At 38.8% G+C, this 14,189-nt stretch overlaps 3 protein-coding genes across 6 annotated transcripts in view; all 3 read left to right on the forward strand.

Annotated features, from left to right (window-relative positions):
• Window positions 1-2,293, forward strand: part of LOC119409329 (CTD nuclear envelope phosphatase 1A) — a 23,297-nt gene extending 21,004 nt beyond the window's left edge. Inside the window, exons 7-8 of the mRNA XM_037676209.1 lie at window positions 518-602; window positions 2,181-2,293. Of these exons, the coding sequence (XP_037532137.1) occupies window positions 518-602; window positions 2,181-2,241 (146 nt within the window). The 3' untranslated portion in view covers window positions 2,242-2,293. The remainder of the gene's footprint in view (window positions 1-517; window positions 603-2,180) is intronic.
• Window positions 1-14,189, forward strand: part of gps2 (G protein pathway suppressor 2) — an 831,114-nt gene that overhangs the window by 803,659 nt on the left and 13,266 nt on the right. The window lies entirely within an intron of this gene.
• Window positions 7,390-12,365, forward strand: gabarapa (GABA(A) receptor-associated protein a). Its single transcript, XM_037676243.1, has 4 exons — window positions 7,390-7,778; window positions 11,063-11,141; window positions 11,226-11,344; window positions 12,055-12,365. The coding sequence occupies exons 1-4, from the start codon at window positions 7,689-7,691 to the stop codon at window positions 12,133-12,135; spliced, it is 369 nt and encodes a 122-aa protein (XP_037532171.1). The 5' UTR covers window positions 7,390-7,688; the 3' UTR covers window positions 12,136-12,365.

A 14,189-nucleotide genomic window follows, 5' to 3' on the forward strand; every position in this document is an offset into this window, starting at 1 on the left:
AAAAGGTTTATTAATGTGTATAAAGGCTTATTTAAAAGGTTTATTAAGGTTTATAAAGGCTTATTTAAAAGGTTTATTAATGTGTATAAAGGTTTATAACGGTTTATTCCATTGTGAAACGGCTATGATTGGTCTGGGAAGGAACCAGAACTTGGGAAGTGTTTGGTTCCAGATTTTAGCGGCTGAGTTTTTAGCCCTCCTGTTTGTTGAGTTGGATTCTCTTCAAGTGCCTTGAGGCTTCCATGAGTTGTGTGTTTAACCTTTGTGTTATGCTGTGAACACGTTCTTGTGACAAGGACAGATGTGTTCAAATGAGCTACGGCAGCTACGTTGAAACAATTTGACAAATAATGAGACGTTGTGTGTTTCTGGTTGAATCTGTCTTTTTGGCTTTGTGTGTCCTTTTACTTGGAATAATCTGAATAAAGTGGAGCTTCATGTAAACCTTTCTCACTAGAAGACCTCTGCCAGCATGACATCACGTCCTCCTCTGACCCGACTGTTTTCTGCCCTACAGACAATGCAATACCCATCAAGTCCTGGTTCAGTGACCCTAGTGACACAGCACTTCTTAACTTGCTGCCTATGCTGGACGCACTAAGGTAACGGACTGAACACCACGACACAAACACGACACAAACACGACACAAACACTTGTGACTTATCCAAGTAGTTTACAAAGCTGAATGTACAGCTGCATCTCAACAATTAGAAGATTGAGAGAAAGTTTGTAGTAAATCATATCGGAAAGTGAAACTCTTCTATTGCATAGATGATCCATAATCATCGAAATTATAATAAATAAAGGCTTGAAATATTTCACTGTGTGTGTAATGAATCTATAGATGAGTTTCACTTTGTTTTAAAGTGGTTTTTCATCAACGGTTCTTTAGACCGTCGAAGGTTTCATTTATTTTATTTTATGTCCAGTGTCTGAGTCGTCTGTTTAGGCCACTGAACCTGTGAGGCGTTCAAGTGCAAAAAGGCTCAAGTGTCATGGACACATAACAGGAAGTTAGGCCAGGAACCTGCTGTAAAACAAATCTGTAGGCGCTTTGTTACCGGCAGCCTCTCACTACAAAACTTTATTTGCTTTTTGTCCCATCGCGGAGCGAAAAGGGGGAATTTAAAATTTAGCAGGTGCTAAATCATTTAAAATAATTTTAAATAAAAATTCCTTGCTGATCGTGTGGCTCATCCATCAGTCAGCCAATTGTGTGTAATGCCAACTCTTACTTTGAAAAACCGCGAAAGGGCGAGCCTGCGAAAGTCGAACCGTGAAGTAGCGAGGGACGGCTGTACTTGCATTTCCTGTTCGGTGTTGGTCCAGAAGAACACTTATTAAAAAAAAACTGCAAGATCAATAAACCACGCAGCGACCGGGGACAGTGGCATACTGCTTGTTTAATGTTTTTTAAAAGCTACGTTTGACACATAAAATAGCACCTTGGCACCAAAAAGATGATTCCACAGAGCTTGTAGCTGAAAATGTACCAGACCAGCTGAAGATGAATCTTCTCACCGGTGGTTTTACGTCTTTGTTGGATTTTTATTTTTTTCATGTTTTCTTGAATATTTTCCAATTCTGTTCATCTGACGCAGATCGTTTTGTTTAGCTCTGAAACTGCTAATTTAGTTCCTCCTGATCTTTTTTTTTTTTTAACCACATGCTGCACAATACCGTTGTGACGTTCAGGTCCAACAGCTGGACATTAAACGGGTGAAAAAGCAGAAAATGTCCAAAAGAAAACCTTTAAAACGGTGGTGGGCACAGTTCTGCTAACGGCTAATAGCAGAACAGTTTTTTTGTTTAGCAGATTAATGTTTTTGACAACTTCGGAAACTGTTAGCAGAATTAGCTTCCGCTAAATTATGTTTGACAAGACGTGATTGGTCGACGCGGCTTCAACTGGAAGGAGACGAAGATGTATGAAGCAGACTGACAGTCATCTTAGCGGTTAGCGTTAGCTAAGCTAATTTTTTTAGTTAGCGAAATATGGGTTAGCGAAGCTACCTTTTTGATTAGCTGTGCCCACCACTGCTTTAAAAGACCCGAAGAAGTTTAGTTCCAGACCACGTAATGTAAAGAAACGAGCTGTTGTCGGCGCTGCAGTTAGCCTGATGCTAACACTTTAGCTGTCAGAGGGCGTTTCCTTCATCGTGCTCCGTTTGTCTCCCAGGTTCACCGCCGATGTTCGCTCCGTCCTCAGTCGAAACCTGCACCAGCACCGGCTCTGGTGACTGAACAGAAGAGGTGTGTGTGCGTGGGGGGGTCGTCTGGCCTCGTCCTCTCTGCTGCTGGTCTCCATCCTGTTCATCGTTCCCTCCCAGACGACCCACCGGCCCTCTCGGACGTCTCTCCAAGAGACGCGGGTCGGGGGACACCGCCTAACTCGGGACGAACAGTACAGGATCACCGGAACCCCACCCCAAAAAAGAACTACTGGGGAGGGAAGGGGAGTCGGTTTTTTTCTTCTTTTTTTTTTTTTTTCTTGTTTCCACATTCTTGAATCTGTTTTTTTTTTCCCCCTCAATAAAACAAACGGAGCCTCTCTGCCTTACCGCTCCTGATACTGACTGGGTGAGCATGGAGGAGAGTTGCTGAGCCCCTTTTTTAAAAAAAATTAAACTTCTCAGATCACTTGGAGGCGATTTAAGAAAAAAAAAAGCATCAAAAACAATTCCGCTGTTTTTCTGCTCTTTGATCATTTCACTTCTTCTGCTGCTGAACTCGTCGATCTGCAGAGAGCAAAGTAAGACTGTTTTAATTTCATCCCAGCACTGATTTACTCCTGAGGTACAAAAATGGATTCATTTAATTCATGTTATTGATGGATTTTGCTTGCAACACCCCCCCCCCCCCCCCCAAACAATAACAATCAAAACCTCCTGATGGGACTTTTTGTGAGAAAAGACTTAAAAGTTGTAACACAAAACGTAACGGGAGGAGACGTGGACTGTCGTGCTGCTGCTTCCATATCTGATTGTTTCTATCATATATGATCACATGAATTCTGCCCCCCCCTTTTTATGTCATTTGATGCCATCCTGATTTCATCTCATGGGAATTGCACTTAATTTCCTCTGTTTTTTTCTGTTTGACTCAAACTTGCACCCCTCCCTCTGTTTTTACCCCCCAGCTCTCTTAAAATGCCCTCTGAACAACGTCCCGTCTCATCAGAGCTCACAGCGGCTTCTTATCAGCTCTGTCTCCATGTCTGTTACTAATAAAACACTCGTCAGTATCAAACCGTTATTTATCAGCTTCTTTTCTTCTGACATTAACACCCGAACGCTTTATTTTTACTTTTCAACCTAAACTGGAAGTTTTGCAGGTTGTGGAGGAAATAAGCTAAAGATGAGCTGAAATATTCAGTTTGTGGGATTTTCTGCCACCATGTGGTGAAGTTGGGAACTGCGCCATTCAAGATTCAAATCAAACTAATATTTTGATTAGAGATCTGATGGGAAAACAATCTTAAATATATATATATTTTTTAAAGAAGTGCTACAAATTCTAATTGTGCATTTCTTTTAGGATTGTCTTATTAGAGGTTTTCTTAATCCTCGTGCATTTTTTTTAAAGCTGATGTCAGCTTTCACATTATTTTGATGATCATGTTTATTTTTCAGGGATTTGTTTAAACAAAAGACCTTTAAAAGAACAAACAGGTAAGTGTTTGACACTCCAGATGTTACACATCTGGTTGTTGTTGGTGTTTTCAATCGTGCTGCTTTTAATGACTATTAAAGTGACATTTACCGTGTTTGTTTCCACATCTCTTGCTTCCCTCAATATACTTTTTGTATATCCTACAAATACATAAAGTGGAAGAAAACTTAATATTTAAGAAATTTAGCATCGTCACATAACGAGCGTGTTGTCTTTAACATGGCGCTGCCAAAGGTAAACAGGAAGTGACATCAGAGGGGAACTCTGGTCTTTGTTCATTAAACAATATGTGAACGCTGACTCTTCGTCTGACAGTAACTAAACTAGAGAAAATTGCATTTCCTGTGAAAATGCAATGTGAATGCTTGTTGCAGAACAACTTGCTGAGAAACAGCTGAAATTAGCTTAAAAACGTTGGAAGAACAAGCCGAAATTAGCAGAAGAAAGCAGAAATAACATTTGCTGAAATAGGTTTAAATAAGCTGAATTTTGGGAAAGTAGCTAAAAAAAAGTTTAAATTGGCAACAAAAAAATAGCTGAAAGGCAAGAAGTAGCTTAAACTACCAGAAGGAAAGTGGAAAAAGCGGAAATTAGATTTTAAAAAATGTGGAAATAGCAGAAAAAGCTAAAATTAGCAGAAAAAAGGCTAAATGGCAGAAACCGCATAATTAAGCTGAAATTACCATAAAAAATATTAATTTATCTCAAAATGGCTAAAAAGGTAGAGCAAGTTTATATTGGCAGAAGAACGCAGAAAGAACACGATTGCTGAAAGAAGCAGAAATCAGAAGAGAGAAAAGTATCTGAAAAAAGCTGAAATTGGAAAAAACAGCTGAAAAGTAGCTAAAAAAAAAGCAGAAAGAAGCTTAAATTACCAGAAGGAAGTGGAGAGAGCACATTTTTGCTGAATTGGGCAGAAAATTGTTGAAATGAGTGCAACTAATGTGAAATTAGCTAAAAACAAAAAGGCTCAAATTAGCATAAAACATAAATAGTACCTGAAATATCAGAAAAAGCTGAAACGTGCAGAAATTAGCTGAAAGACGTTAGAAGAAACACAAAAATGTTTTAGTTAGCAGAAAGAATATGAAAGAAGCACAAAAGAGCTGAAAATCTTTAAAGCTGAACCAGAACATGTGAAAGGAGCAGTAAAAGGTTGTGAACAGATCTAAAGATTTCTGCACAAATACTAAAAGCCGTCATATGGATTGTCCTGAAAGAGCTGAACGTTTTGATTTATGATTTGTTGAAATGGCACAAACATGGAATGAGAAAGATGCTAAAAAAAAACGTACAAAAAAACAAAACCTGATCAAAAATAGTGTGAATGCTTCATAAACATTCTGACAAGCTGAAGCGTCAGATTCTCCTCTGCTGTCTTGAGTCGTCAGCCATCGAAGCAACGCTCTGTTCACATGCGTATGACATCACTTCCTGTTACTGTGCATGACAATATCTCAGCAGGAGGAATTAAATATGTGAACTTTCTGAAAACAAATTCATATTTATTACAATAATTTGATGTTACAGGTACTTTAAGAATGTTTTTGCTCTTATATATATTTTTTTCTCTCCCAGCTGATGAGTCAAACATACTTTTATATTTGCCCTGCAATAAAAACAAACAGTTGTAAAGATAAAAGCAGCCCTATCGGCACTAATGATGAGGCTGCAGCAGACTGTTGAATGGGATGCAGTTTTTAATAGTGTGAATCTTTAAGAAGCATTCACTCTATTGTGATCCATTTTTCTTCTGTTTGTTTTTCAGCAACTTTGTCGTTCCACAATTTTTGTGCTATTTCCACAAATCATAAAGCAAAACATTCAGCTCTTTCAGGACAATCCTGCTATAAGGTATTGGTGCAACTTTAGCTTTTTGATTTATTTAGCTCTTTTTACATCCTTCAAATTTTTACTGCTCCTTTCCTATTTTGTTCTGGTTCAGCTGCTTTCAGTTTAATTGACTTAATTTCAGCTGTTTTGTGCTCCTTTTAGACTTTCATTAACTACAACATTTTTGTGCTTCTAACATTCTACTAATTTCAGCTCATTATGCTACCTTATGGTTATTTATGCTTCTCAGCCTCTTATGCTATTTCAGCTACTATTTAGCTTTTTTTTATGCTTATTTTAGCCTTTTCAGCTATTTCCACTCCCCCCCCCCCCCCCCCCCCCCCCACCACCACCTTTTAAACTTTTTTCAGCCTAGTTCAGCAACAGTGTGCTCTCTCCACTTCTTTCTGCTAATGTAAGCTTCTTCCTGCTTTTTTTAGCTACTTTTCAGCTGGGTTTTATTTGTTGTTTTTGCTAATTTCATGTTTTTCCAGATAATGTCCACTTGTTTGTGCTCATTTCTGCTTCTTTCAGCCTAATTAACTTCTTCCTGCTAATTACGAAATGAGAAACTAGCATAACTAAGATAAATAGAGCATAACAAGTGCTTTATTCATCTTAGTTATGCCAGTGTAAGCAATTTCAGCTACTATTTAATGATCATTTTAGCTTTTTCAGCTAATTTCAGTTTTAGCGCTCATTTAAGCTTTTTTCAGCCTAATTCAGCAACAGTGTGCTCTCTCCACTTCCTTCTCCACTACTGCTAATTTAAGCTTCTTTGTACTATGTTAGCTAATTTTCAGTTATTTTGTTTTAAAAATCTTTTCAGATAATTTCCACTTTTTGTGCTCTTTTCTGCTTCTTTCAGCCTAATTGGGCAAAATTGTGCTCTCTTTACTTCCCTCTGGTAATTTAAGCTTCTTCTTACCTTTCAGCTATTTTTAGTTAATTTCAACTTTTAGAGCTAATTTACTAATTTCTGTGCGCATTTAAACCAAATTCATCAAGTATGTTCTTTCGGCTTTCTTCTGCTCTTATTTCAGCTACATTTCAGCATGTTTTTAGCTAATTGTTTCTCAGCAAGTTCTTGAGCAATAAGCGTTCACCCTGCATTTTCGCATGAAATGCACTTCCTCTAGTTTCACTCTGTTCTCTTTACAAAAGTGTCACTTGGATGAAATCTCTCACCAGGTTAAGTCAGGTCCTCTGGATCTACCTGGATTATCAGCACAGGATGTTGGATATGAGCTGTCATATGATTCAAAACCTCAAGGAGGTCACATGAGCAGTCAAGATTTAAACAGGTTGCTGGTTTGTGCTTTTGGTGAGTTCAGGAAACAATCATGAACAGCAACCAGGGATTCATCCTTAAACATAATCCATCAAATCTCTCCAAAATCACACTCTTGTTAAATTAAATAATCCCATAATCACCATTTTACAGCATTTAGATATTTAGGTGAGACAAAAAGACTGCGAACTACCAGGAATATTTTTTTTAATTTGTTTTTCTTGGATGAAAATTAATCATTGTGCTTTCTGTGGAACACGACACTGTTTGTAAAATGTTTTAAATCCCACACTTGTCTAATTTTGACCAAACTACCTGAGCACTCCATGTGATTCCATGGTTGCAAAGCTTAATTTAAAATCTTAAGAGCTTAATTTTAAAACAATGTGTGCAACTTTGTTCCTACTGTCTTACCTTGGTGTTTGTAATTAGTGAGAGTAAATTTAACACGTTTTAGGAGCTTTCTCTCTCAGCTGCTGCTGCTGCTGGGCCTCGGTCATATGACAAGGACAGGCGCCGCCTCACGAGCCACTCCCACGAGCCAGTCGTCTTCATCCGCGCACGGCTTCGTTAAAAATAAAATGATACATTAGAAAACGCCAAATTCTGAGCTATTGCGTTCTTTACAATTCACGTAGCATAAAAACAAGACGTTCGAATTTGTTTTGGAAGAAAGAAGTCGAGTTAGGCCCTACGAACTAGACCGCGTACGTGTTGTTATTGTATCCCTCCGCCGCAGTCGCACTAGAAAACCCCCCCCAGCTGTGTCGCTAAAGCTAGCTAGCATCGCCTGTGTTTGCGAGTGTGTCAGCGATTTGAGTCGTTCTTTGAGCTCACAGCTGCCGTACAAGCCTCAGGAGGGACCGACCTGTCGTCTGTCATCCCCTCACCATGAAGTTTCAGTATAAAGAGGAGCACCCATTCGAGAAGAGGAGGTCCGAGGGGGAGAAGATAAGGAAGAAGTATCCGGACAGGGTTCCTGTAAGTAGCTGTCAGCGTTAGCTAGCTGTTAGCGTGGGCTAGCAGGATATCCGAGTTCAAGGTTTTTACAGGATATTTGTGGTCTCCTAATGTTTATAACTATTTTTGAAGTCGTGTACAAAACTAGTGATGATTCTGAATCAAAGCTTCATGTAATTGATGTGATTTTTGTGCGTTAGCTCGCCGATAAACGCAGTTGGCTAACGACGACAGAGGCTAGGCTGTGCGGCCGCAGAGCAGGCCGGGTAATCACGGAAACCTGGTGTAAATAAACAGGGTGCGGGCTTATTTAAAGCCTCCAATGCTTCAAGTGTTAAAGATATTTCTGTCGGTCTGGTGGGTTCCTGCTGTGGGCTCCATATTTAAACGCAAACAGCAGCCTTCCTTCAGATGCTCCGTGTAAACAAACGAGCAGGCTGCTTGTTTACGTGGTTCTGGGTTCTGAACGGAGCCGTCCAGCCGACTCTGGGGTTCGGATCGTGATCCACCAAGACTGTCCGGGTCAGCGTGTCATGTCCGTTCATTGACGTTTAGTTTACATCTGCTGTCAGTCCGTAAACAAATAAACAAACAAACATGGAGGCTGCTGTTTGTTTAGCAAAAAGAACAACTCATGAACCAGTTCCAATGGTTGTAACTAAGTTATATTAGTTTTACAGATTCTGAGCTAAACGCCGGTTTGGTAGTAGCTGAGAGTCATCCCAACCAAACATACAATCTGAGTGCAAGCGGATTGCGCAAGACTTGGAGTCAGTTCTGTTAACAAAATATCACTGGATGGATTTTAATGAAATCGTTAAATGAACATTAGAGCAGGGACTCCCCTCCTAACTCATGTTTATTAAATGTCTTCAATTTGTCTCTTTAATGCAATGGACATAACTAACAAATACTTAAGACCTGTTCGTTAATAGAGTTAATACAATTTTTAAACTTTTTAAACATGGGGTGTTTTTCATTCAAGAAACAACAAAAATTTTAATTTTAACTTTCAAAAATGACAGTTTTGAGAAAATTAACGGCGTCACAAACCACTTTAAAACGTTGCCTGTTCACATAATGAACATAAACGTATCGCCTCTTCAAATTATTACAGAACTCTCTTTAACAGCAGTGGTCGTACCAAGTAACTGGGATAAGTTTGTTAAACTGATCCATGCTGGAATGAACACAAATAGCTGGGGTTTGGGGGATCCCAGATAATTTTGAATAAAGTAGATGTGATTTCTTGCATTTTGGTGTGTTTTAGCAGGTTAAACATCTACTTGCTTGGAAAAAAACATTAATTGCGGACCCAGGAGCACCGACTTGCGGACGTCCAGGTACCCCCAGTTTGAGGACCACTGCATTAGATTACAGTTGGAATCAGCCTGATTCAAGATGGCCGCCACAGCTAATCACCAACAGTCTTTCTGTGTCTGGTGTCGTCAGACACACAAATGTGAATATAAATGATAACTTTCTATAAACACGTTATTCATCAAAACCAGGTTGTTAACTAGATAAATGTGAAGCTGCGGAGGAGGAGGTTTGCCCAAACGATCGACTGAGGAATCAAGTGATCCGGAGCCGTTTGGTTTCAATCTAATAATTCAAAACGTGTTTATGGATGATGATCTGCACATCTCTAACTTTTAATGCTTATCTGTGTTTACAAACTTTAACAGTCTTGGTGCGGCAGTCGTTCGTTGAGGCTGATCCCGATCACATTCTGAGCACAAACTGATCTTTGTTTAAGACCTGTCTGTTAGCAGAATATCTCATGAAACGTCCAGGAGCTACGAATTGGCTTCAAGTCCACGACTGATTGACTTTTTAACCCAGTTCAAGATGGCTGCCACCGCTAATCCACACTGACCAACACATGAATGCAAAAGTTCAGATTTTGCATTAAAATCTTGTTGCTGAGAGTCATTCACGACACATGAGCGTTAATCTGTCATAATCTTTGTTTTTTCTCTAAGATTTGATCGAAACTTCTACAACTGTCGTTTCTCATCTTAAGATGATTTTAGTCTAAATAATAATAATACTTTATTTATAAAGCCCTTTAAAACAACCACAGCTGCAACAAAGTGCTGTACATTTAAAATCAAGAATATTTAAACGCATTACAGAATAAAACTGTAAAAACAGGAAGTGTCAAAAGCCAGGGAGTAAAAATGTTTAAAAAATGGACAGAGGTGATGGGAGGTGGTTCCATAATAAAACTTAAAAGGTAAATCCTGTAATTATGTGTAAGGAATGTCCAAAGATCTCTGCTTGTTTTTCCATTTTAATGTTGGGTATTCAGATAAAAAAAAATTTAAATAAAGTGCAAACTTTCAGGAGTGCATAGAAATCCATGTTGATGTTTATGTTTTAGTCGAGTTGAGACTTTCTGCTCGCTGATGAATCATTCAGCTCAAAGGAGTTCTGTCTGATTTCTGCTCACATTCTCCTCTACACGTTCTATTTTTAGAGAAAAATATTGCCTAAAATAGATTTATATTTTAGGCAATATTTTTCTCACCAAGCCAGTTTATTTATTTTTTAATGTAAATACATACAGTAGGGTCCCTCATTTATTTCAGGGGTTATGTTCCGCAATAAGTGAAAATCAGCAAAGTAGCGACGTTACATTTATTTTAGTATTTAAGTTAAGTCCCGGTGTGCTCCAGAGAGTAGCCAGACCTACGACGGCACCTCCCTGCTCAGAAGTCCTTGTGCTCAGATTCGCTGATGGGTCTGGAGGTCCGGTTCCTGGTGGGTTCCATGCAGCTCTGCATCCACTGGGTGCCGAAGTCACTGTAAAGAACCAAACTTTATCAGATCAAAACTTTCCATCTATGTATTTCAGCAGAAGACAACAGGGCTTCTGGGTGGAGCACTGTTGGCTTCTGGGAAATGTAGTCCTTATGAGCTGGGATACAGCGTAGGCTTATTGTAAGTAAACTACAAATGGCAGCTTCTGTCTGAAGTATATTATTTTTTCGTTAACTTCTTACAGTACAGTATGCAGTACTGTCCCGATCATGTGAGTAATATTAAAGTTGACAATCGTGTCGTGTACAAATTTTTATTTATACATTTATTTTTCTCTTCGTCTTAAATCTTACTTTGGAAAAACTGCAAAGTAGCGAGGGACTATTTGAGTTTCTTTGGCGTTTTCTTCTGAATCTCTCTCGTCGGACTCGTTCTTCTTTCTGGTCCGGACAGTCGGACACCCACATCTGTGGTTCAGTGAAAAGTTCCATAGATTTTATTAAAAACACTCGTTTTTCTTTTTCCTTCCTTCCTTCTAGGTAATTGTGGAGAAGGCTCCTAAAGCGAGAATAGGAGATCTGGACAAGAAGAAATATCTTGTCCCCTCTGACTTGACAGGTAATCTTTATTATTATTCTTTTTTTTTTTTTTTAAGCCTAATACATTTTTTTATATTTAATATTTTTTCTTCTCCCTCCACAGTGGGTCAGTTTTACTTCCTAATCCGGAAAAGAATCCACTTGCGAGCTGAAGACGCGCTCTTCTTCTTCGTAAACAACGTCATTCCACCCACCTCGGCCACCATGGGACTCTTGTACCAGGTTAGAGTCCCAGCTCGGGTTTTGTGACTCACTCAGACTTGTCGTTAAGAACGATTTAAAACCGCTCGTCGTGTTAACAGGTCTGAGCTGCCTCCATGTGTGGTCAAAATGTCGGGTGACATTTGCAAACTGAGGTGTACCGCAAACCCACCCACACAGACCAGTATTTGCAGTTTGACTCCCATCACCCTTTGGAGCACAAGTTAGGAGTCATCAGGACTCTGTACCACAGAGCAGACAGCGTCTCCACTGACTCAGGAGCCAGGCAGAAGGAGAAATCCCACACAAGACAGACTCTAGAGCAATGTGGATATCCTAACTGGGCCTTCCTGAAAGCAGAAAAGAAACCCAAACAGGACTCCAGTCAGCCAACATGTGAAAAGAAGATTAATTTATGGTGGTAAAGGCCACCAATGGCCACCCTCTGGCTCCACCACTGGTCCTGTTGGTGGATAAAATTGCTCCCTCTAATTTCCAGAAACAGTCACTCTGTTCCACCTCCAACAATTAAAAAAAGTTTTAGCTCTTACCCACTTGAATGTCGTGCACCAAAAATCATTAAGGTTCCATTCTCTGTTCAGTTCCAGTCCAAGAAGACACTCGTCTCGTAAACTACAAACCTTCACTGTTGAAACCCCTCGGCGTCTGTGTTTAATGTTTGTTCTGCCTCATGTTGCATTAAACGTCTAACAACGTATTGTCCTCCTCAGGAGCATCACGAGGAGGACTTCTTCCTCTACATCGCCTACAGTGACGAGAGCGTGTACGGGAGCAGCCAAACGGACATCTGATGCCCCTCCCCCTCTCCTCCTCCTAAACCTTTCTGAGACCTCCATCGTTCATTCAGATATTAACAGTCCAGCTCCACAGCTTAGTTTCCAGAGTGAATACGTCAAAATGCACTTTCATCACTTCTTCTTCTGCAGTCTGAATTGTATTAGCTCCGATTTTCAGCACCGACTCTCCACACGTGGTCTCACGGCCAGTTATCGATCATCAGTTATTGATCATAGTTTTAATTTAAAAAAAACCAAGAAGGAGTAATGTGATCATGTTGAACTGCGTTGGTTTAAATCAGCTGTCACTGACTATAATCTTAATCTTTAGGCGTCCAGTTTAGTGGACTCAGCAGAATAAAGTGTTTGATGTTTAGGTTAGGAAGTTTATTGATCTTATTGCTTATCGGCTTGTAGTCTGGTCTAGTAGGGGTGAAGGATAACTGTTGTGAAGCAGTTGTTTCTTAGGAAAAGCAGGGCTAGAGTATCTCTTATTTTTATAATTCTCCAGCCATTGAAGCGTATGAATAATGTTATCTGCTGCCCTGGACTTATTGAGGAGGGATAAAATTCAGACTCCAGTCATCTGCTTTCAGTGGTGAGATAATTCTGTTGACCGCTACCATGATGATTATTATTGTTTATTTTGGATGGTTTTCTCAAAATGTTGTAAAGCTGAGTGCAATTTTCTTTTTTTTAGGTTTCTTTTTTTTTTTTTTTAAACAAACCCAGTTTAAACTCTGTATTCAGCTGCATTACTGGCTCTTTCTGTCCATTCACGACCATGCTTGATAAAATGTGATGAAAATCCTCTCCAGTGTTTCTTTATTGAATGAACGGCTCACTTTGACCTTTGAACCTGGACCAAGATAAGTTCACAAAATATTGGTTTTGCTCCTGAAGCTACAAGTTTTTTTTTTTTTTTGTTTTTTTTTTTTTTATAATAGTTCTTTTAGAATTACCTTGTTGGAGCAAAAGTATTACTTGTAGTCAAACTGATATATTTATATTTTAATTAAACAAAAAAAATAAGGAAAATTTTATTTGTGACTGACTGCTGACCACAGGTGCTTCTAAAGAGATTGCATTTCCTGTTTTAATGCAGAACTTGCTAAAAAAAATGGATGAAATTACCTTTAAAAAAAGCCTAAATTAGCAGGGGAAAGCAGAAAGAACACGTATTTGCTGAATTAGGTCTTAAAAAGCAGAAATGAGCACAAAAATTAGGAATTTTGCTTAAAAAAGCTAAAATTGGCTAACAAAAATGCTGAAAAGTCAGAAAGCAGCTTAAACTACCAAAAGGTAGTGAAAAGATTTGAAATGAGCTAAAAAAAAAAGTGGAATTTGCTGAAAAAGCTTAAATTAGCATAAAACAGCTAAATAGCTGAAAAGCATAACAAGCTGAAATTAACATGAAGTTAATTAGGCTGAAAGTAGCAGAACTTACCGCAAAACACTTGCATGTATAAGAGAACAGCTGAAATTGGCTAAAAAGGTAGAATATGTTCAAATTTGCAGCAGAAAGAACATGTTTGCCCAATTAGGTGTAAAGAAGCAGAAATGAGCACAAAGAAGTGAAAATTATCTGAAATTAGCAAAAAACAGCTGAAAAGTAGCTAAAAAGCAGAAGGACCCTGAAATTGCCAAGGAAGTGGAGAGAGAGCACAATTTTGCTGAATTAGGTTAAAAAAGTTAAAACGAGTGCCAAATTGTCAAACTGACCGAACAAGCTAAAATTAGCATTGAAAACGGCTAAATGGTAGCTGAAAAAGCTGAAACATGTATAAGTAAGCTGAAATTAGCAGAAAATAAGTTAGAAGCACAAAAAAAGTTGTAGTTAGTAAGAATCTGAAAGAAGCACAAAACAGATGACAAAACAGCTGAAAGTAGCTGAGAAATAGTTTGTTCAAGGAAGCTGAAAGTAGCTGAATTTTATATCTGAATGATGCATAAGTTGCCAAGTGGCTAAAAGAACAAATTATATCCTCTAAAAATGTTCAATATTTGACCAAAAAAGGCAACAAAAGCTCATATAAAAACTTGTAAACCCAGTTTTAAAAGAATATAAT

Source organism: Nematolebias whitei, chromosome 1 (assembly GCF_014905685.2).
Source record: "Nematolebias whitei isolate Nwh7 chromosome 1, NemWhi1, whole genome shotgun sequence".
NCBI lineage: Eukaryota > Metazoa > Chordata > Actinopteri > Cyprinodontiformes > Rivulidae > Nematolebias > Nematolebias whitei.